The 21215-nt window shown below is 45.2% G+C and overlaps 6 protein-coding genes across 6 annotated transcripts; 3 read left to right on the top strand and 3 right to left on the bottom strand.

Annotated features, from left to right (window-relative positions):
• Positions 1-340: 340 nt before the first annotated feature.
• PSV08DRAFT_345748 (uncharacterized protein) lies at positions 341-1747 on the bottom strand (the record flags this gene model as incomplete). The annotated part of the gene is made up of 6 exons (XM_014219407.2): positions 341-759; positions 805-869; positions 923-1040; positions 1097-1390; positions 1450-1522; positions 1574-1747. 6 exons carry the CDS (start codon positions 1745-1747, stop codon positions 341-343), a joined length of 1143 nt encoding a protein of 380 aa, XP_014074882.2.
• A 1142-nt stretch (positions 1748-2889) lies between these two features.
• Positions 2890-4470, top strand: PSV08DRAFT_367003 (Chloroperoxidase; the record flags this gene model as incomplete). The annotated part of the gene is made up of 6 exons (XM_014219408.1): positions 2890-3114; positions 3176-3299; positions 3347-3569; positions 3628-3961; positions 4014-4143; positions 4232-4470. 6 exons carry the CDS (start codon positions 2890-2892, stop codon positions 4468-4470), a joined length of 1275 nt encoding a protein of 424 aa, XP_014074883.1.
• Positions 4471-4594: 124 nt separating this feature from the next.
• PSV08DRAFT_367002 (uncharacterized protein) lies at positions 4595-6509 on the bottom strand (the record flags this gene model as incomplete). The annotated part of the gene is made up of 5 exons (XM_014219409.1): positions 4595-4806; positions 4871-5496; positions 5563-6154; positions 6217-6227; positions 6307-6509. 5 exons carry the CDS (start codon positions 6507-6509, stop codon positions 4595-4597), a joined length of 1644 nt encoding a protein of 547 aa, XP_014074884.1.
• Positions 6510-10283: 3774 nt separating this feature from the next.
• Positions 10284-12961, bottom strand: PSV08DRAFT_212932 (fungal-specific transcription factor domain-containing protein; the record flags this gene model as incomplete). The annotated part of the gene is made up of 3 exons (XM_014219411.1): positions 12576-12961; positions 11543-12513; positions 10284-11492 (listed from the first exon to the last, which is right to left on the bottom strand). The coding sequence occupies exons 1-3, from the start codon at positions 12937-12939 to the stop codon at positions 10284-10286; spliced, it is 2544 nt and encodes an 847-aa protein (XP_014074886.1). The 5' UTR covers positions 12940-12961.
• A 324-nt stretch (positions 12962-13285) lies between these two features.
• PSV08DRAFT_406280 (FAD binding domain-containing protein) lies at positions 13286-15443 on the top strand (the record flags this gene model as incomplete). The annotated part of the gene is made up of 4 exons (XM_014219412.1): positions 13286-13426; positions 13483-14479; positions 14532-15002; positions 15061-15443. The coding sequence occupies 4 exons, from the start codon at positions 13286-13288 to the stop codon at positions 15441-15443; spliced, it is 1992 nt and encodes a 663-aa protein (XP_014074887.1).
• Positions 15444-17156: 1713 nt separating this feature from the next.
• PSV08DRAFT_212926 (uncharacterized protein) lies at positions 17157-19244 on the top strand. The gene is made up of 4 exons (XM_014219413.2): positions 17157-17913; positions 17968-18201; positions 18253-18306; positions 18414-19244. The coding sequence occupies exons 1-4, from the start codon at positions 17190-17192 to the stop codon at positions 19166-19168; spliced, it is 1767 nt and encodes a 588-aa protein (XP_014074888.1). The 5' UTR covers positions 17157-17189; the 3' UTR covers positions 19169-19244.
• Positions 19245-21215: the final 1971 nt, after the last annotated feature.

Raw genomic sequence — 21215 nt, 5'->3', positions numbered from 1 at the left:
GGACTGCGAGCTCAAGTGTGCCCGGTTGATCTATGATCAGTTTCTTGTTTGAAAAGGCTGTCAATGCGACGATGTCAATAGGTTGATAGGCTGCTTCTGGGGACTGCGTCTCAAAACTTCTTGCTTTTTTATGAAAGTGACAGTGCACAAAGAACAAATTCGATACAAGGAAGTCCCTACTTCTCTTTTGTTTATCCTTCTTCTGCTTTACATGAGAAAAGATACATATTTGGTAGTAAACCCTTTTCTGACCCTGACGATTACTACCAACAAACAAGCCTATGGGGCTCCTCTACACACAACCCCTTAGCCGTCTCTTTCAAGGAAATCGTAGGGCAACTCATACAGAATAGTTTGGTACATGGCGCTCGGCATGGTCTGACACAGATTCTGGAAACGAAGCAGTGATACGCCCAGTCTGCTCGTCGACTGCCAGATCACCTAGCTCTAGATAATTCTGTGACCCATTCGATCCATGTCGAAACACTTCTTCCAAAGATTCACCGCATTCTCCACTGACCGTTATCTCTGGTGTTTTCTTGCTCGATTGTCGTGTGCTCATTTGGTTCTTCAAGCTCACAGCATAGGAAGGGTACGATCGTGATTTGCTTCGTGATTTGCTTCTACTCGAGCTTGTGTAGCCTTCGATCGCGGAGTTCAGAGCATGCTTGAAAACGACGCGAAGTACCGGAATTGAGGTAGCCACAATGGCCATGGAGCACTCTGCGACTGCCCATATAATAGATTTGTACGATTCGTCTGTGGCTATCAGCGATAACCGGTGCATGTCTTGAAATGTCTCACATGATACATCCTGTACTGTCAATTTCTCGATGTATGTGGATCTAATGATTGAAGTGACTCCGGCTCTTCGATGAAGTTAGTTCAGTCTTCAGTTCAATTCAGCAATGCATGAACTCACAGTATACCCAGACTCATGGCGACACATACACCGATCTTCTCTGCGGTGCGCATTTGCAGGTTCGAAAGGATTTTCCACGGCAATATAGCAAGAGACACATCCATAAGTGCGGACCACACTGCATCGCAAGTCAGCTAAGGAATCAAAGTAGAAACTTTGGAGCTGTTTGCTCACCAGCTTGGAAACGCCCATACACAACAGAGGGGTGCTTGTTGATGCACTCGCCCGGTATGAAGTCCACAAAAGTTTTGGCTAGCGGTTTGCATTGTACCCATGGTATTATGGTAGCAGGGACTGCAAAGATTGCCAGTGTAGAGATCGCAAAGTAAACATAGAGTCTGACCCATCCATCTGTCAGCCGAAGCAAAGTAAGCCCGAAAGAGATCTTGCTCAGTGCAATAGCGATAGTATATATTGTCAGTTCCGCCCCGCCAATATACATCAATTTGTCAAGATTGCGCAAGTCGACTAGCATAAATATTAGCAATCTGAGTTGTAAAATGTAAGACTCTCCTATGTCATGTTACGGTCAAATGTGTGTCTTCCATAGCCTAAGTTGATAGATGCTTGGTTGATGGAAACTTGGACCAGAAGTAAGATCTTTATCGTATGAGCTAACTGTTGTTTGCTGTAATATGTTGTGGCACTTACCCAACTGACGACAAGTGTGCAATCGTCTAGCCAGAGCTTCCCTTGACGCTGGCGAATGCAAAGCCGAGGAATCAAAAAGGCAGCAGCGACGGAGACCAGCGACCAGGTGACGACGGACATAAGCGGTCCATGGCTCTCGTCTGGGTTGCTAACCCAACTATCGGAAGGACCCATTTTGATTGGACTCAAGAGTGGCAAAAAGAAGAAGAAATTGATGAGAATGCTCCTTGAAGCTATATCGATATGCAACAGCGTTCATGGCGGCACGATGCTGACTTGGGACAAGGATCAAGTTTATATCGAATGACTTTGAGGATGGGGCTGCGGATAGAAGTTATCCGCCTCGATAGTGGCTGGTATTTACCCCTTTCCGTGAGTAGTGGGTACTCGGCTGAGAGCCGTGTCCTATAACGTAAACTAGAACCATGCGGCAGTTATGGAGTGTAAGTCTTGACATATGCTTGTGGAGACGCTTAGAATAGTACGTGGGTATCAGGCAACTGGCTTGGCTGTTAGGCAATGCTGATCAAAGCATTGTTCGCCGCTAATCATGTAGTGCGGGCTTCCCTGCGCGAGGTTCGGACTTGGATGCGACCCCACTAAGAAGCCTGCACCGGATGAGGCAGCCTAAATACTCAGAAATTGAGATCCGTCTGGGCTGGACTAGACGGGGTAGTAGTATGATCGACGATGGTCTAGTCATCCCTGGAGAGATCATGCCCGATAGACCAAACGCGCTAGTCTTGGATGAGTACGTCTTGGCCTGTCAGATTATTGCCAGCAGGTTTGTTGTAGAAAGATGCTAGGCACCGTGACGAGCCACAAGGGCCAGCAATACAAGCCTCGAGTATTCAGCCATGACGCTTGGGTGCGCTATTCTCCCTGACACGAGTCGCTAGATCTAGCAGATCTAAGAACGAACTGATCTGTGGCTTGCGCGAGCGGGTCGCGGTTGATTTAAGGCCCTTGCACAGAAGGCATCGCGCAAAGATCTGCAACCCTCTAGTATAACTCCGCCCCAATCATATCACGGGCAGAGAGAGGACCCACGACGATCTCTCTGCATCAGGCCATCCACCCTCCAATTTGGAGTAGGTAAAGCGGGCTGTTAGGGCTGTGCTAGAAGGTGCCTGATCCCAGGTTGGCATCTATATCGACGATATTTAGATGGGAATCGTAGCGGCCCACGTGTGCGCAGCACTCATTTCCCACCCTGAAAGTTGAACAATCCCTGGCTGTTGCTGACCGGATCTTCCTGGCTCCAACCTCACATCTTTCCTTCACACTCTTCTACACTTGATACTGTTGTTGCAATCATGAAGGTCTCAGTACTATGCATCGCAACGCTCTTCTCATTGCCGACCTTCGCCTTTCCTGCGAGCATGCTCAAAGGAGACATAAGTAAAACGACCCTTGCGGAAATCACCGCTCTTACGGAGAGGATTTCAAGAGATTTAGAGAGCAAACGATCAGGTACCTACGTCAAACGTGCATTCAATGCAGAGGCTCAGCGCATCAGTACTAGTGGTGACCATAAATACGTGAGTGGCTCTATCGAGATACACAACATGGAATTGCATTTGCTAATGACTTCGTTATCAGATTGCGCCGGGCCCCAATGATCTCCGTGGACCTTGCCCTGGTATCAATGTTATGGCAAACCACGGTTATATTCCCCGAAATGGCATCTCCACAATCACACAAATGACTACGGCCGCCAATGAGGGTTTGCATGCCTTTCTTCTCTCACCTACGGAGTGCTAACAAAGTCAGTATTTGGTATGGGCCTGGATCTATCTGCATTTCTGGCAGTCTACTCCGCTGTCATGGCAGGTGATCTCACCTCTTTTTCGATTGGTGGTAAACCTAAGACTGGTGGTCTCCTAGGCGGTGTCGTCTCATCACTCGGACTTCTCGGAGAACCACAGGGCCTGAGTGCGTCACACAACCGCTTCGAGGTTGATGGGTCGCCCACACGATCGGACATGTACGCAACGTATGTCATTCAAATTCCTTTCTCTTGTTGCATGGTCAAGGTAACTCATTGTTAGTAGTGGTGACCCGGTATCTCTCAACTTGGACTATTTCGAACAGCTCCTTTCTATGTCTTTTGGCAAGAATGGTATTGACATTCCCGTCCTGACTGCGTTCCGTCTTGATCGCACAAGGCACTCTATTGCTACGAACGGTCGTTACTTCTCGGGCCCGATACAGACCCTTGCGTTAAACCCCGCCACATATCAATTCACCTACCGTTTCTTCTCCAATCACACTGCTGAGAATCCTGAGGGCTACCTCGATGCTAAGACACTCATGTCATTCCAGGGTGTCACTGGAGAAAAGGGTAGTTATAAGTGGGCTCGCGGGCAAGAGAGGATTCCTGAAAATGTGAGTAGCTATCGTAAAACCATCCACTTGCACTCGCTAACCCTCATGACAGTGGTACCGCCGCGTCATCGGTGATGATTACGGTATCCTGTCGTTCACTGCTGAAGCCGTTTCGCTTGAAGTAGCCCACCCCGAATTGATCCGAGTTGGTGGAAATACCGGCCAACCAAATTCGTTCACTGGTGTCGACATCGACGACTTGACAGGCAAGTAATCCTTCTGTCTGAACTACATGTGAGACAACTGCTCACTTTTGACACCGATCTTTAGGCAACGTTTTTAATGCGCAGACACTTCTTGAGGGAAACAACCTAATGTGCCTGGCGTTTCAGGCAGCTAGCGAAGGTGCTCCCGACATCCTCCGCGGATTGTTTGGCAACATCCTGATCGCTGTGCAAAGGTTGGCGTCTGTTCTAGACCCAATCATTGCAGAACTTGGGTGCCCCGAGCTTGTCAAGTATGACAAATCTCTGTTCAAGGCCTTCCCTGGTGCCGGAAGTGCGGTGTAGAATGTTACTCCTTACTTTATGAAAATATCAAGGAAATCCTTTCCCTTTAAACATTTCCTCGTTATGTAAATACTAAAAAGATTTTTATCCAATATTTCACACCGTAAAGTGATGTATATAAAATCTACTTATTATGAACTTTGATAGTATCGGCTGCTTTCTCAGCTATAGCGTACAGCGTTGAAGTCAGATGACCACACACTTGGAATGGCACAACAGAGGCATCTACTACGCGGACGTTGTTGGTACCATAAACTGTAAGATTTGAGTCGACTACACCACCGAGGTCCTGCGGCAGCATGGCAGCTGTTGAGATGTAATGGAAATTGGGGCGGTCTGTAGATTTACCCTCCTATTAGCCGTGATATCACATTATTTTTCAAATAGGAATTGTACTTACACGTTGATTTCGGCCACTTCTCCCAATCACTATTTGAGGCATCGCTCGGTACTTTACTCAACCCAGGAATGATTTCATTCAAGATTGATTTAGAAAATGGTGCCTTATTAGCAAACTTCCTAGCCATCCTTGCCTTTCCTATCTGTTGATGTATATCGTAATCAAGCATATAGTAATTGAGGTTGATGACACCCGGTACTGAAGCATTCGCCGAGTTGATATAAATACTGCCACGGGAGAACGGGAGAAGGCCCCAATATTCGATTGTAACAGAACCAGTTGACGAGGGCGTAACGATAATCTCTGAAATCGAGAGTTTTTTCTTGAAGATGAGATCATACTGAGCGCGGAAGAACCTTTCGCTAATAGAGCGATCAACAACACCGCTAGTATCAGCTGTCATCTCAGCGTACTGCTTGATCGAAGCTGCTACGGTGGCATTAAGGGCATCAAGCCCCTCCCAGAACACGTCATCCGCGCTGAAATAGGCTGCATAACCACTGGCACCCGTTGCGTTGGTACTGTTGTTGCTGATGTAGAACATATCGGTGGTGGTTTGGGCCTGTAAGTTCTCACCAACAAATGGTAGATCAACAACAACATCAATGTCGTGCTTTTTAAGGATGCTGAATCCAGGATCAGTCTTCTTTTGCACAAAGCTTCCATTGAGCTACTTATCTAGGATTGCCAACCTAGATTGCTCAAGAATCAAGGGTGACCTGAGACTTCCGGCTGATAGGATGTCCTCATGGTTAGCCAAGATCGTACCAAGCGTGCGATTACGATCTACGAAAACAACACCGCTTGCAGTTCGCTTGGTAGCCTCGCTGTTTGAAGTTGGATGCCACACCATTCTCTCCACAAACGAATTGAGGAAGACGTCGAGATTAGGCCGTTTCGAGATGGGCCAGTAATACAAACGTCCAGCATCTTCTCTGACATTGTTCGTCCTGTCAATGGTTTTTGGGAATACCGTAAATCCCCGCATAGACCCTGCATTTGGTTCTTTGTTGAACGGAAGACCGAGTGCTTCGAATGTCTGGCTGATTGATGATACAGTCTCCTGATTTAGCATGTCTTCGGTCCATCCAACGGCTAATGGCCGAGATGTACCATGTCTTTTGGGGTCGAATGATGCTCTGCGTAACATTTGAGATCGAGTGGGCTCCTGGATATACTCGCTCTTTTTGTAGTATGGCATCAAGTCCTCCCAGCTCCAACCCTCGTTTCCGAATTGCTCCCAGAGGTCGATCTGAGCAGCTTCTGCTCGCAAATATGTCATGCCTAATACGTAAGACAGTATGTCATTATCACACACGTTTATTGATGCATGGTCATGAACAAACCGTTGATGTCACTTGTTCCTCCGAGAGCCTTAGCTGCTTGTAGGACTCAAAAAAACATTGCCAGCGTAGATCTGGGGAGCGCTTTTGTACTACCAGTCAATAGCAGTGCCAAAAGAATTTCCGTATTTAGAAGTGCTAGTTATGTTAGTGTTGTCAAGCTCAATGTCTCCAGCTTCGATAAGCGCAACTGTTACGTTGAAATCTTCGGAAAGGCGATCGGCGACCACGAGACTAAATGTTCCTCCGCCAACGATAATGTAGTCGTACCGTGGACTGTGTGTGGGCGCGTCCATTAGGCTTTCGAATATGGCTAATGTTACAGGTGCCAGCAGTGCGGCAGCGAGCATAGAGCGTACGTTTAGCAGTTTGATGACGAATTGAGATAAAAGTAGATCAGTGGTGGGTGGAATGGTGATGCTGAAGGGATGCAAGTGACCGGAGATATTCAGAACGACTTAAACACACCCTAGGTTCAAACAACACACCTTCTCAAGCCGATAGCAGTGGGTCTACAAGTCAATGCATTAATTACCAAGCAGAATATAAGCTACATGTTGTGCTTTTTAAAATCATTTATGAAGAACTGAAAAGTTTGCTGTGCAGGGTTCATCTAAAGTTCACACAGATCTATGTTGATTTTCCGAACAGAGGGATGGCGGTCTTGGCTGTACTGCCGCTATACAAGCCTTTTGACGAGGAGTAGGTCCGACGCTAGGGTGACGTATTTTCTCGACACAACGAAATCATGCTCAAACACGACATTCCTACAATGGGATGAAAACTTTTTCAATCCGTGATTGTGAAGACTTGGGTTGTGATTCTGCTCTAGATAACAGACAGCATTCACACGCTTGTACGAGGTTTGGTACAAATACCGACTTTTCGAAACATCGTCAAAACTTACCTATAATTATAAGATGTAGGAGCAAAGCAATGCGAGAAATCGCTTTCAACTACTCCTAGAGAATTGAGCCACCTTGTTGAGTTCCTAGAGGTAGGTAGAATGAGGTTTAATTGTTGATCTAGAGAATTTCATCGAGGTACTCTCCTCGTTATTTCCGATTTCCACCATCATGCAAGGTTTATGATCCACGTATTTGAAAAAGCGTCAGAAAAGAGGAAGTAGAGTGTGATCTGAATGACGGTAAGTAGTACAAAGACTCACGACCTTCTTTTGCGATTATGATATTCAACGGCATAAGCTCGGTAAAATTGCCCGAGCGTCGTGTGAACATCCGGCTTCCAGGCCACGCTAACCTGAATTGGCTATATCCAGTGTCCACATCTAGCCACTGATGGTGTTAGGTCATTAGTTTGAGGAATCCTGTTTTCTAGTTTGTAAAGTAACTTTACGACGATACGAAACTATTGCAGCTTTGATCTTATGGACTAGATGACAGGCAGAAAAAGCTATTGCATTTCAGCGCGCATTGACTCCAAATGCTGTTGGATTTTCTCAAATGCAACGATGCATACGCCCATAGAGATAACTTAGGAAGCTATACAAGCCACAAAAGACCTCAAGGCAGACAGAATCATATGAATTAGAGGTGGAAATACTACTGGGCTCGGCAAGGCCATTGTTATGGGGTAGGTTATATACTTACCCTACTTTAGCCTAATGAAAGAACGGGCACTATAAGAAGACACTAGACCTTAGCTACTTTATATAGACCTAAGCAGTATAATAAACTTTGGCTCCCTACAGCCTCCTGCTAGGACTAGCCCATAACAGCCATCAGCATTCGCACTGGCCTTCTACATATCTGTATTCCTACCACATACGCCGGAAGCGAAATGACACCTATCCTTAGAGAGACAGTGAATGTTCCGAAGAACACGCAAATGCATTACGCAATAATACTGGACATTATTATTTACGATAATTATCTTACTCTGCACTTGCACCTAAACATAAATATAAATAGTGGCATCAACGCGATTGTGCACGCCGCAAAAGTATTATACACACTAGACACAAACTCTATCATCCTTCTCCTAGCCAAAGAAGGGGTAAGTCCTCTTTCCTAGACCTTACTCATCATTGCGACATCTCCAAACGACTCAGAAGCTTGTAAAAAGGCGCTCTATGGTGCTTGGTTGTGTTGGAGTATGCCTGGGCAGCACAACCATTTCTTTTCATCATAAGCTATGCCATGCACTTATTGGCACTTCCAATCTACCTCACGCAGAAACACACACTAACCTAATTCCATGCAAATTTGCATACAATGGTCCTGCCGTACCTGCAGGAAGACGTGACCTAGCTGATGCGCTGGGAGATGCAGATGGAGATCCAGTCAAAGCACTGAACAATCTGCTGGATCGACTTGGTGCGTGCCATGTGCTAAAAAGCTATACGTTGCGAGAGGGAGGTATAGAGAGAGCCGCATCATTAGCGGTGCGAAGTCTCTATGGTAATCCCTGAAAGATCGAGGAGGGAAAGATTCAGGAGCTGATACGGCGGGCATGGGCTAGTGAGCAGGGAAGGGCAGATTTGTGAAGCTTAGTATGCATACAAAAATATTAGACCAGCACATGCTGCCGTGCTTGGAATATCCGCGTCTTATTCAGGTTCATGTGATGTTCGTGATTGGGTTTTGAAGCGTTGCACAAGACAGTATTGCCGATCCTGTATCTGTGCAAGCTAGCGGACGGCATATTCTCCGGTTGTACGGATCCGCAGTCGGATGTTCAAATTATCCAGCGCTTTCTCCATTCCGGAACTATATTAGCTCGTTTCTCAGTCTTCCGTCAGTACTTCCGAGAATTGTGGAAGGCTTTTACGGTCCGCCATTGGTTGATTGAAGAACATGTCGGATCAAAGCAAACACATATCAACACTGTACGAGATAACACAATAAAAGGTTGACCACCCCGTTTAAACTCTCAGTTATCATCATTATTTCTCTACAGCACTTGCTACTTAGTATCCCACACGCACTTAACAGCTCCAGTGGGCTTCTGAAACAATCGACGATCTTGCCACCATGTCAATCCCGGTCAACTTGAAAGATCTCACCACCGAAAACATCACCGAGAATGTGCACGCTATCAATTCCCAATGCTCCAATCCTCGCTTGAAATATATCCTAGAGCGGGCTGTAACACATTTGCACGAACTTGCGAGGGAAGTCAGGCTCACAACAGATGAGTGGATGGCAGCTATCCTCTTCTTAACTAGAGTTGGCCAGATCTCCTCAGAAACCAGACAGGTACGTGTAACTCCATTCTATTAGTGGATAGGATGATTGCTGATTAATTCAGGAATTCATCTTACTCTCAGATATACTAGGTCTTTCTCTCCTAGTAGACTCAATCGACCACCCTAAACCCCAAGGAAGCACTGAAGGCACCGTACTTGGCCCATTTCACACACACGAAGCCAAGAATCAGGACCAAGGTAGTCTTATATCACACGATCCGGACGGAGAACCGCTCCTTGTTCTATGTACCGTGAAAGATGTTCAAGGTAACCCTATTTCAGGAGCGCAGATCGATGTGTGGGAGACAGATTCAAAAGGCTTCTACGATGTTCAACACGAAGATAGGGCGGGCCCGGATGGCAGGGCTGTCCTAACAAGTGATAAGAATGGTAATTTCTGGTTCAAAGCTATCGTTCCTGTTCCCTATCCAATTCCACACGACGGACCTGTTGGAAACCTTTTAAAATTGTTGAATCGTCATCCGTACCGACCGAGCCATATGCATTTTATGTTCAAGAAAGAGGGATACGATCCCCTCATAACGTAGGTAAAGCCTCGGTCGCGCTTTAATCTCAGCTAACACTCTGACAGTGCTTTGTATCTGAAGAACGATCCATACGAATCGACAGACGCAGTGTTTGGTGTAAAGGAGTCTTTATTGGTTGCGCTCCAGAGAGTTAAGGATGAAAGGCAAGCCAAGACTTACGAGGTCGAATTGGGGTCTGCGTTCATCTCTTACAACTTCGTTCTGGTCAACAATGAAGCTGCAGCGGAGTTACGCAGGCGGAAAGCAGAAGAGGCAATAGCTGGCCTGAAAGGCAAGTTCAAGCTCACCGAAAATCTGCCGGTTCCAGATGTAGATTAGCCACCAGGCTGTAATGTTTGATAAACACTTGATCTATCGTTTTCAAGATCATCAAATAGGAATGCAGAGGTACCTATATCTGCTGGATCGTTCAACCCCGTTGTGAAATCCTGTAGCAAACAGGGGTCTATAAATGATGCGAATAGCGTTTCAGGGTCTGTGACATGCCCATTTGCATCGAAGGTTGTCTTAGGGAAATGGTAATCAAAGTTCGGCCCTAGGACGTTGAAGTTCCCTCGACTTTGGGGTTCATAGTCGGCCTGGTCTGTGTGGCCATGAGGAAGTGGAACAGAAATATCTGAGTTGCGCTGGCTCATCGACTGAGCAATTTTCACCCCTTCTCGCAATAATTCTGCACTCCTTACAGCCACTGAAGCTTCCTGCATCGACTGTAGGATATTTTGAGCTTTGATAACATCCTTCAAGAGGTCCTCACTTCGCAAAGCAGTGGCTCGGAGCATGATGGCATATAGAACAATCATGCCGGCGTACAGAGTATACGTCGAATTGTACCACCATGTGCGAAAGTAGTGACGATGGGTGTACGCATCATGGAGAACTTGGATTGTCTCTCTTGCAGCGTTCAGACAGTGTCCAACATGACCGGACATCTCCAACGCATAATTTGTGGACGGAATCAAGAATATTCGATGTACGAGTATCCTCGCATTCAGGTACCTCAATTGTAAAACAACTTTAAGTTTTCCTGCCCACTCTTCCTCTCGGAAAGAGAGTTTGTCGAGGTCAAGCCATTCGGGTAAATTGGCTTTCCAATCGCTAAGAAGATTATCGAGCTCGTTTGCAATTGCTGACTTCTCCGATAATGTGAGGCCCTTGGCATCATGATATAGTTCTTTAGATATGCGGCGAAGGATAGCAGCATAGCGTACCATCTCATTTACCATGGCAACGCTTTTGTGCTCAACCTCTGAGGTATCAAGATCATCGTCCATCCGGTTTTTGATGAGTGGCAGCGGGGTTTGATAACTGTGTGGTTTCCTTAGGCTGTCCCTTCTCCCTGAGCTGCAGCTCATATCGATTTCATGGGAATATATGCACCACCAAGTACGCCGCGCAGCTTTTCGGTCCTCTGCTGACCTAGACATGGATTCGTTTGGAAGGCCAATCGCGAGAGCGGTACGAACGGCCTGACCACAGTACATGTAGCATGTGTGTGGCATATGAGAGTTCTGACAGTAGAGTGACTGCGCGACCATTAGTAAGTAGCAATGCAGGCAACATAAAAGAATCTAACCATTAGAAGTAGTGTTTGTGCACTTTCCAAGGAACATACTGCATATGTATCCCCCAACTGATTCTTAGATTGTCGAAAATACAAGCGGGAGATTGTCTGAGAAGAAATCTGTCGTTCAGGCGCCGCCAATCCTGCTACATATGTCTGCATGTCCTGTCCCAAATCTTTGAGAATGTTTCTACCCGCGATAAGGGCACCCACTGCCACAACAATGTTATAAAGCGCAGAGAAGTGTCTGTAGCTTTTGCATCTTTCAATGGTGGTTTGTCGGGCCCATATTTCTCTCTCGCATCGTTCTTCAAACTGGACTGGATCAAGCATGGGATGGACATAGTGTAAGTTCTGGAAGAAGATTTGGATGTACAACTTTTCTAAACGTCTTTTCAGAGCCTGAGTAGATGATGACACGTGGTCCCGAACCTTGCGAACTGTATTGGGGCATGGAGAATTGATCGCATGAACGGTACACTCAGGTCTAGCACTTTGAGGCACGGCCAATAGTCCCTCGCGAAGCGTTGAGCCTAAAAGTTCATTCGCCGTACAGCTACATGTCGGCATCCTATTACTTAGCTCGCCTTGTCTGTCAATTGCGATATGCGGAGGCGTCTTTGGTCTTGATGGTGGTGAGGGCACTTCTTCGTTTGACAGAATATTAATTATAGAAACCCGATCTTGGGACAAGGCTGCCAGGTCGGGTTGAACGTTTTGAGTGTTGTCAATCGACAGCTGATTTTCACTGGGAGTATGTGACTCGTTATGGCCATTGTTGCTGGTAGGGAAAAGATGTGTCGTTGATCCATGAACGTCGGAGCGCACATAGCTGGAGAGACCATGTTGTCGGGCAAATGAAAAGAGCTCGTTCAGGAGCACAAAATTAGACGATGTGCCGTAGAACTCAGTACCCTGAGTGCGCTGATTAATATCGCCTACTACGTCTAAAGCATTTTCGGATAAGGCCCGAGATGCAAAACCTAATGTTCAAGGTCAGTGATACTCATGATGCGAGAAGCAGTGGAAGTAAAGAATTATGTACCAGTTGGTGCTGTATCACGAGGAGGCTCCTGCAACTCGCCTTCATTCGGTGGAATTTGACTCCTGGTAGCAAATCCTGGAGACAAAGGAGCACTCAGCGTTTCATTGACGTTTCCATAGTTTTGCTTCTTTTTCTGACGACTGCGCCTTTTGATGCCATATTCGCAATCAGCAGCGTGCTTAATGCAATTCAGGCACGGCTGTTGCTGATCGCATTTGGCCTTCTTTGCGCGGCACCGTTGACAGGCGTGGCTCACTCGTGGATGATTACGCGATCCTTTCGCCGTTAGATCCGCAACAGAGAATGTATTCCGTTGCGGTTGTGCTGTGTTGCTTGTCGGGGATGAAGGTTGCATTGGAAACATCCGAGGATGTGCGGGTCGCTGGCGGAAGTTTAGAAGTCAGGGGCAGAACCGGCGTTATGACATTTATTTGGTAGTCCAAGACCCGGGATTTCTGCTGCCCCACTTAAAGATGACATTGGCCCAGCCAATAGGAAGGCCGAGGTTATCCGCAATCTCTGTACCGGATGTCGGACATCAGCGAAAATCCGGCGCTAAGTCCATGTCATGTGACCAGTGCATCCTGTGAAGCCATCTGTCAACGGGTAGCATCTCTATCAGAAAACTATTAAAAGTCTCGCCGTGCCTTCAATCAAAGTATGAATAATTACGAGAAAAACCCAACAACTGTCCCAAAAGTCTCCACGCTATGCCCGTCTTCCAAGAGACATCGAATGCAGCAAGGGACCTCAGGATCCTTCATTCTCGTGCCCTGCCCCTGCCCCGACTCTCGACTAGACCGGGGCCCTTTTCGGGTGCACAGGAAAGTCGTGAAGTTGTTGTCATCGGTGTAAGTATTGAGGCAATCACAAAAAAGAATGCAATCACTGACACTTTCGCGATAAGGCTGGACCGAGCGGTCTTTTCTTAACCTTGTTGCTAGCCAGGTATGGGCTTACCGGGTCTTCACTACTTTGTTTGGACTCGAAACCCGGAACATTAAAGGCTGGTCAAGCAGACGGCCTGCAGCCTCGAACATTGGAGGTCCTTCAGTCCCTTGGTATAGCCGGGGAGATTATCGATGAAGGCTGTCATATAGAAGAGGTCGCCTTCTGGAATGCAGCATCTGTGAGTTCGCAGAAGGATCACAATGGCGCTAAGAGTGGGATTGAGCGCTCTGAATTTGTACCTGACGTGAACGTGCCTGCTCGCTTCCCTTTCGAGGTCACGATCCACCAAGGGCGCATTGAGCGGATACTTGAAGAAAACCTTCATCTGTATGCGCCTGAGGACACAATTCGGAGGTCTCATCGCTTCCTCGAATACGTTGTGGATGATTCCAATTCCGAGTTTCCAATTTTTGTGAACTACGAATACGACGACATTGATGGCATCACGAAGCAGGGATCCGTTCGCACGAAATATCTTGTTGGTGCAGATGGCGCAAGATCGCAAGTACGAGCATGCATGGGACTGAGCCTTCAGGGCGAGACAACGGATCATATATGGGGGGTCTGTGACTTTGTCGCGACTACAGACTTTCCTGACATCCGCAAGCGGTGTGCTGTGCATTCCGATTCAGGGTCAGTCATGGTTATCCCGAGGGAGCAGATTGCCACCGGCGAGTATCTTACCCGCCTCTATGTACAGGTGCCTGGGGAGGTAAACGAGGATGAAGAATCTCGAACAGATAAGAAATCAGCCGACAAAAAAAAACGTGAAGCTGTAACACTAGACTACATATTTCAGCAGGCACGCAAAGTATTTTCCCCCTACAACATCAGCGTCAAAGAAGGGACCACGCCAGACTGGTGGGCTGCGTACCAAATAGGTCAACGAATGACACCGAAGTTTTCCGCGAGAACTCCTGACGGTATGGACAGAGTTTTTATTGTTGGCGATGGTAAGCTCAGACTTGAACTTTTCACAGGAGGGACACACACTAATAGTAGCAGCGTGCCATACACATAGCCCAAAAGCTGGGCAAGGCATGAACGTGTCCATGATGGACTCTTACAATCTCGCATGGAAACTCGCCCACAACATCCACGGATTGACGCCGCATCCTCCTCCAGGAACAGCGGACCCAATACTAGAGACTTTTGAGTTGGAGCGCATCGATGTTGCCCGCCAACTTATCGAGTTTGACACAGCTTTCTCTCACATCTTCTCTGGCAAGATTGAACCAACGGATTCTGCAGCTCCTGGTCTTACGCATGAAGAATTCCTCCGTGTCTTCATGGAAGGTAGTGGATTTACGAGCGGATGTGGTCTTCATTATCAATCGAGCACATTGGTTCGGGTGTCAGAGACCCCTCGATGTAGTACAGGCGATCAATTCGGTGGTGCACTAATTCCAGGGAAACGTTTGCCCAACGTCGAAGTGAAACGTTATGCGGATGCAACTACTCGTCAATTACACGATGGTACGTATCATCAATATAGCTTACTAATAAATAGCAGTTCAGCTGACGTAGCTCAAAGAGATACCTTCATTAGGCCGATACCGTATCATTGTATTTGCAAGCAACGATCTTCTTGGCAAATCTGGTGTTTCTCAATCAGCCTTGATATCTTGCAGTGAGATCATTGAACGGTTTCCTGCAGGCACGATCGATCTTATCGTTCTTCACCCTTTAAAGAAGCGATTCGAATGGACTGACATTCCCCCAATTGTGAAGCAGCTTGCTGAGATGCGGACATACGGATTGTCGCAAAAAGAAGATGCCTATAAGATATATGGTATATTGGAAGATGAAGGACTTATCGCTGTAGTTCGGCCTGATGGGTACATTGGGACACTGGTGAGTTTGTCTATCACTCATCAGGTAGAGGAGTATCTTCGCTCCTGTCTTGTCTATAGGTAAAATATACCTTATTATCACGATAATTTAAATTAAACAATTGATCTCAGAGATCTATCAGGTATCTCCTAAACTAGGGTAGTTCTAGTTACGTGTGTAGAGTACATAGTCTCTTCCAGAGACTACGCTGTGAATACTTGATATAACTTAAATCAAAGTATCTATTTAGTACAAAGCATCATGTTATTTTCATAGAAAATAATAGTTGGTCACACTTTGACTTCCTAGAATCAGGTATTGAAAACATCGAAAGTGGGGATATTAGCTTAAATAAACGGCTATCGCGGGACCTTTTTCTCTCTATCTGCTACACAGCGTATCAGATCAATTATTCCAGAAAAAATAGCAGGCCGCACCTTAATTTGCTAGAATCAGGTATTAAATAATTAACTTTATAGTTAAATATATAATAAAAGGATTTAGATAGACCTCCATAAGACGCTTTTACTTCTAAAAAATAGGTTAGTATTACTACTAAAACCTCTTAATAGGTATATACGTTATGGGCGAGGTGTAGCAGGAGGCTGTAGGGAGCCCAAGGTTATTGTATTGCTTAGGTCTATACAAAGTAGCGAATGTCTAGTGTCTACTTATAGTGTCCGTTCTTTCATTAGTACTACCATCAATGGTACAACAACAACAACAACCTGAATCCTTAGTCGAGCTTCTCGTACCTAGCAGAGAGTTTCGGACGCAAAATCTGGATGACTTGGCTGTCAGCCAGAGTTTCCGTCAGAGCAGATCACATTTCTTCAGTCATATGCAATGGTTTATACTGGCTGAGCATGCATATGCATACGCATCCGAGAAGGGCCCGTATAAGCCTTAGTAGCGCCAGTACACAGGCATCATTAAGGGCCTATTCAGTTACGCGTTTAGCAGTTGCGTTTTCAATATTTAGGTATAGAGCTTCAGGAAGGGTTATAGTAAGAATGCTTCGCTAGTACTAAGTATGGGGTAGCTTTTCAGAGGCATATCAAGAGGCATTTGCCAAAGCACTCATCAATCGTCTCTTCCTCCAAACCCTGCATATAATCCATACCAACACCACAGCCCTCTTCCTCCCCCTCCGCCGCCTCCGCGACAAATTCCGCCCCCTACCCTCCTACTCCCCAACACCTTCCACTCTCAAACCATGTTCGTAACCAGCGGCACCTTAGCCTAGGCCTTGCCGCTGCCATCCACTTCGTCACCCTCGGCGCCACCCTAGCTATGACGGCGCGAGCCGAACATTCGAGGCGCGCGGCCCAAGCTGAGATAGAGTGGCGCTCTGGCCCAGGCTTCCTTCTAGAACGCTAGGGCGCCATACAGCTGGCTGATCATCGTATTTACATGGCCTAGGCATTCTTTAAAGGTATGGGTGCGGCTGTTAAGGTTCTTGTGGCGCTTGCGCATTATTGGTTTTCACTAGGCGCGGTCAGATTATTAGAATTGCTCGATAGAGAGAGGCGCCAGCGAATTCACGGGCCGGGACGAAACCTTAGCTCTACGACAGGCCGCGCTTTAGCAATCTTCAGCTCGATATAATCTCTAGGGGCGTACCTCTGCATTATTCATGCTGGTTCTAGATGCGCTGAAATTCGTAGCTGTGAGGGTGCTTAAGCGTAGCGATGTCAGCCACAATGCGCTTCATCGCAGCTGAGAATTGATTTCGTTATACTTAACAGGCTACCATTCCCTCGTGCGAAGTATTTTCATCATCCCTCTTATTTTATTATTCTTTTCGCAGCTCCCTCTTCGATATCCAACATGCCAGAAGTAGTTGAGGCAGCCCCCAAAAAGATTATTTTATGTTGTGATGGCACCTGGCAATCCTCGGTGAGTGGGCAGGTCAATCTACCATCCAACATCACCCGGATTGCCAGAACTATTGCAAAAGCCGGTCGTGATGGAGACAAGGTTTGGCAGCAATTGGTCTACTACGATGCCGGAGTGGGAACTGGCGCATTGTCGACAATCGAATCTAACCGCCAAGGAGCCACGGGCGATGGCTTAGTTATCAACGTTCTCGAAGCCTACAACTTTGTCGTCAATAACTATTCACCCGGTGATAAGATTTACTGCTTTGGTTTCTCTCGCGGCGCTTTCACTGCTCGAGCCATTGCTGGTATGATCACTGACTTTGGCGTCATCAAACCAGACAAGATGCAGCACTTTGCGTCTTTACTTGCAGTATACAAGAAGAACACAAAGAAATACAACTTCAGGAAGACAAAGGAATATTTTGACTGGCTTAAAGGCAAGCCAGCTTGGGTCGCCGAAAGCAAGAAAGAAACTGAATACAAAGAAATACCTTGGTACGACACGGGCATCCAGAACATCGCTGGTGACATTGAGTATCCAGATTCACGGTCAGTTGAACTTGTTGGTGTTTTTGATACGGTTGGGAGTCTCGGCCTTGCAGACACATATGTTCGGAACCATGCAAGCAGTCGACAACAATATGAATGGCTAAATGTCAAGTGGAATCCCTGTAAGCTTCCAGTATCCGAGCATGTGGCTTGATTTTTTGACTGATTTTACTTAGATATAAAGCATGCATTCCATGCTTTGGCACTAGACGACCGTAGGGAACCATTCTTGCCAACACTCTACTATATTCCAAAAGATCAAGTCATTGCAAAAGAAGATGAAGAGCTGAAGGCAGACGAGGTCGATTGGCCGGAGCTCACTCAACACCGGAAAGAGGTTGATGAGGAGTTACAAAACGCGAAAAAAGCCATAGGAGATGAACCAGACTTGGTACAAGTCTGGTTTACAGGTAAGCGAATCATCATACATCCGTGGCCAGCTAACCTAATGTATTTTAAAGGCGTTCATATCAACGTTGGTGGGGGTACAGATGACGTGAAGGCCGATTTTGAAGGTTAGTCCACATGCGTTCTAGGTCGTAGACGCTTTTTGTTTGTTACCTTCTTCTCTCTAGCCAGATGCCGTTTGTATAGTGTGCACTCTCTAACAGCTATACAACAGGACTCGCAAACATTACATTCGCATGGATGCTCGAGCAATGCCGACCGTACCTTGCCTTCGATGAATTCACCAATGCTACACTCGCAAATTACTCCCAACGCATGACAGAATACAGCGATATCCAATCAGCGCAAGCAAATGTTGGTATAAAGGACAAAGCGTTCACTGCCATCAATGAGACTGGCAAATGGCTCGGGTCCTTCTTCTCCTCCGACACGTTGGAAGAGAAGATGGTTCGGTCATATTGCCGGATTGCCGGCAATTGCCCAGAGTACCGCATACCTCATTGGACACTATTTCCGAACCAGGATAGCTATACTCCCCTGTTCAAAGCCATATCGAGCCCACAGTATCGTACACCAGGGGCCTGCGTCGACAGATCAACAGAATTGCGTTCACCTTTAGAGAAACTTGGCAAGACCAACGAATGGATCCACCCGTCTGTTCAGTGGCGGATTAAAAAGTCCCACGAGTATAAAGATCCAACTCACCTGTATGATCCCAAGTCCTTGGAGGGGTTTAAATACGAAAAGATGGGTGGCGTTTATGGATGGAAACATAAGAACAATAACGGTGGCACGCTGTGGATCCCTGAATGGCCAATTACCGCAGCCGTCAAGGACGTGGACACAAGCGTCTACAACGAGAATGCAGAGATGGCGCTGGTCGAACAATGTAAGGACCATGATGAAGTACGGAAATTTCTGAAGGAACATGCCACTGCCTGGAATATAGTTTACCCTAAAGTGAAGTAGATAATTGTTGTAAATGCTGTTCCATAGTCTAAACCCGAAATGTCACTTTGATTTTTTTCGATGAACTACATCTCAATATAAAGTATTTTAATCTATTGCGTAACATATGTGGTAAGCGAGGGGCGCAGGCAAGCGAGCAGCGCACCCCACTGTAATAGGCTGCGCATGTGATCAGTGAAAACGCGTGATTGTATCATTTGCCTACGCTACACAGCCTAAATATAGAACCTTACTCGTACAAAGAACTTAGAAGCAAAGTATAGAGAGAGAGGCGTCGTATAATCGCCTTACTTTCTTTATTTTTCTTCTTTTGTACATATAATAGGTCAATGTAGCCTCGTTCGAAGGCCTCTTCGTCTATATTGTCTATATGCTCTACTATTTTATACCCACACCAACTTCTAGTTTGCTAGAATAGATGTAATTTTAGCCAATATATACAAATTAATTCTAAAAAGACAGATCGCTACTAGCGCTAAACGGTGCAGCCCACGTGCTAAAGAACAAGAAACTAGTAAAGTAGCCCATTTGAACATGTCTTACTTACGAAAACAAACATATACACACTACCAAGCTATTAACTAAGAGAAAAGCAACGTAATAAAACACTGCTATATAGTAATATTGTTATAGTAGATAGTTAAGAAAATAGATAGGAGAGTCTAGGGCTAGAGGCCTAGATTAATAGTGTTGAGGGGCGAAGAGGCCTTCGAACGAGTGTGCATTTACTTATATTACAGAAGAAGAAAGATAAAGAGAGCAAAGTTATTATATGATATCTCTCTCTTTATACTTCTGCATCTACGTGCTATATATAAGTAAGCCTCTAACTAAGCGGTGTAACGTATAAACTGTTACAAGTAACAAGAAGGATTCTCTCCTTAACGCGGAATGACGAGGTTAAAGACTAACCACGTCTACGTCAGAAGGTAACGACCATCGCGGGGCAAGAGGTCACGTAATATGTGTACTCTCGCTAAGAGCCCTGCTCCTAGAGCACGGGGGGCCTTAGGAGAATTATACTCCCAATGCTCCTATAAGGAAGGGAGAATAGAGAGTACTAGGATAGAAGCAATAAGGATATAAGGATAGATAGATTTTATTATTTACTCTCGTTGTGGTTAACTTAAATTGTACTTTCTTACTAGTATCTTTACTTAATAAGATTATTACCTATTAGTCTATAGTAATATAGATTAAGTTGTTTAACCTTTTATTACTTTTCTATCTAAGTACACTACTTTACTATCTTACTAAATAAACTTTATAGAACACTAATATAAGGCTTATTAGCTATAGTAGCGGACCTAACTAGAGTAGTATAGACTTAAACTCTATATAATACTTTAACTACCTATAGATTTAGTAGACTTAGGAAGATTAATATTAGAATACCTAATTAAGATTTAAGGATATCTTATAACTAGGCTTAGTTATAGGTAGGTACTAGTAGACTAGTCTAGAGTCCTAGACTAGTGCCTATTCTAGTAATTAATAATAAAATACTAACTCTAAGTAATAATAAAGTAGATAATAACGTATATAACTTATAAGAGTTATAGAATCTTAGGCAGTAGGCTATAATCTATATATAGTAGATAGCTAAGATATAAGTAATAATTAACTAGCTTATAAGTTAGCTAATAGCTATACTAAATAAAAAGCCTATTAAGAAACTTAAGATAGTAACTTTAGATAAATATAATAGTAACTAAGAAGGGTTATAAATATTCTTTACTAATATTAAGTTATACTATAGCTATAATAATATACTAAATAATAAAGAAAAAATACTTATAGCTAATACTTATATAAAAGGAAAAGTAGTAAGCTAAATATAACTCTATATAGAGAACTTTCTAATAGATATTAATAATAAAGGAATAAAGGATAAGATACGCGCCTTATTTAGTAGTTAGGCTAACTTTAAGAAAGAATTAAAATATATCTTTAAAAAGATAAATATAGAAAGCTAGATAGAGAAGGCTATATCTTATCTAAAGTAGACTAAAGTAGTTTTAGCTTATATAGTAGAGTTTAAGTAGTT

This window comes from Bipolaris maydis, assembly GCF_028858645.1.
Source record: "Bipolaris maydis strain C4 unplaced genomic scaffold PSV08scaffold_1, whole genome shotgun sequence".
Taxonomy (NCBI): domain Eukaryota; kingdom Fungi; phylum Ascomycota; class Dothideomycetes; order Pleosporales; family Pleosporaceae; genus Bipolaris; species Bipolaris maydis.
This window is presented reverse-complemented; position numbering and strand designations above follow the sequence as displayed.

Excerpts from the sequence above, each read along its gene's own strand:
- PSV08DRAFT_212926 (XM_014219413.2), top strand. The coding sequence starts at position 17,190 with ATGCCAGAAGTAGTTGAGGCAGCCCCCAAAAAGATTATTTTATGTTGT. Across the intron at positions 17,914-17,967 it reads AAATGTCAAGTGGAATCCCT|ATATAAAGCATGCATTCCAT; the intron begins GTAAGCTTCCAG and ends GATTTTACTTAG. Across the intron at positions 18,202-18,252 it reads GGTACAAGTCTGGTTTACAG|GCGTTCATATCAACGTTGGT; the intron begins GTAAGCGAATCA and ends TGTATTTTAAAG.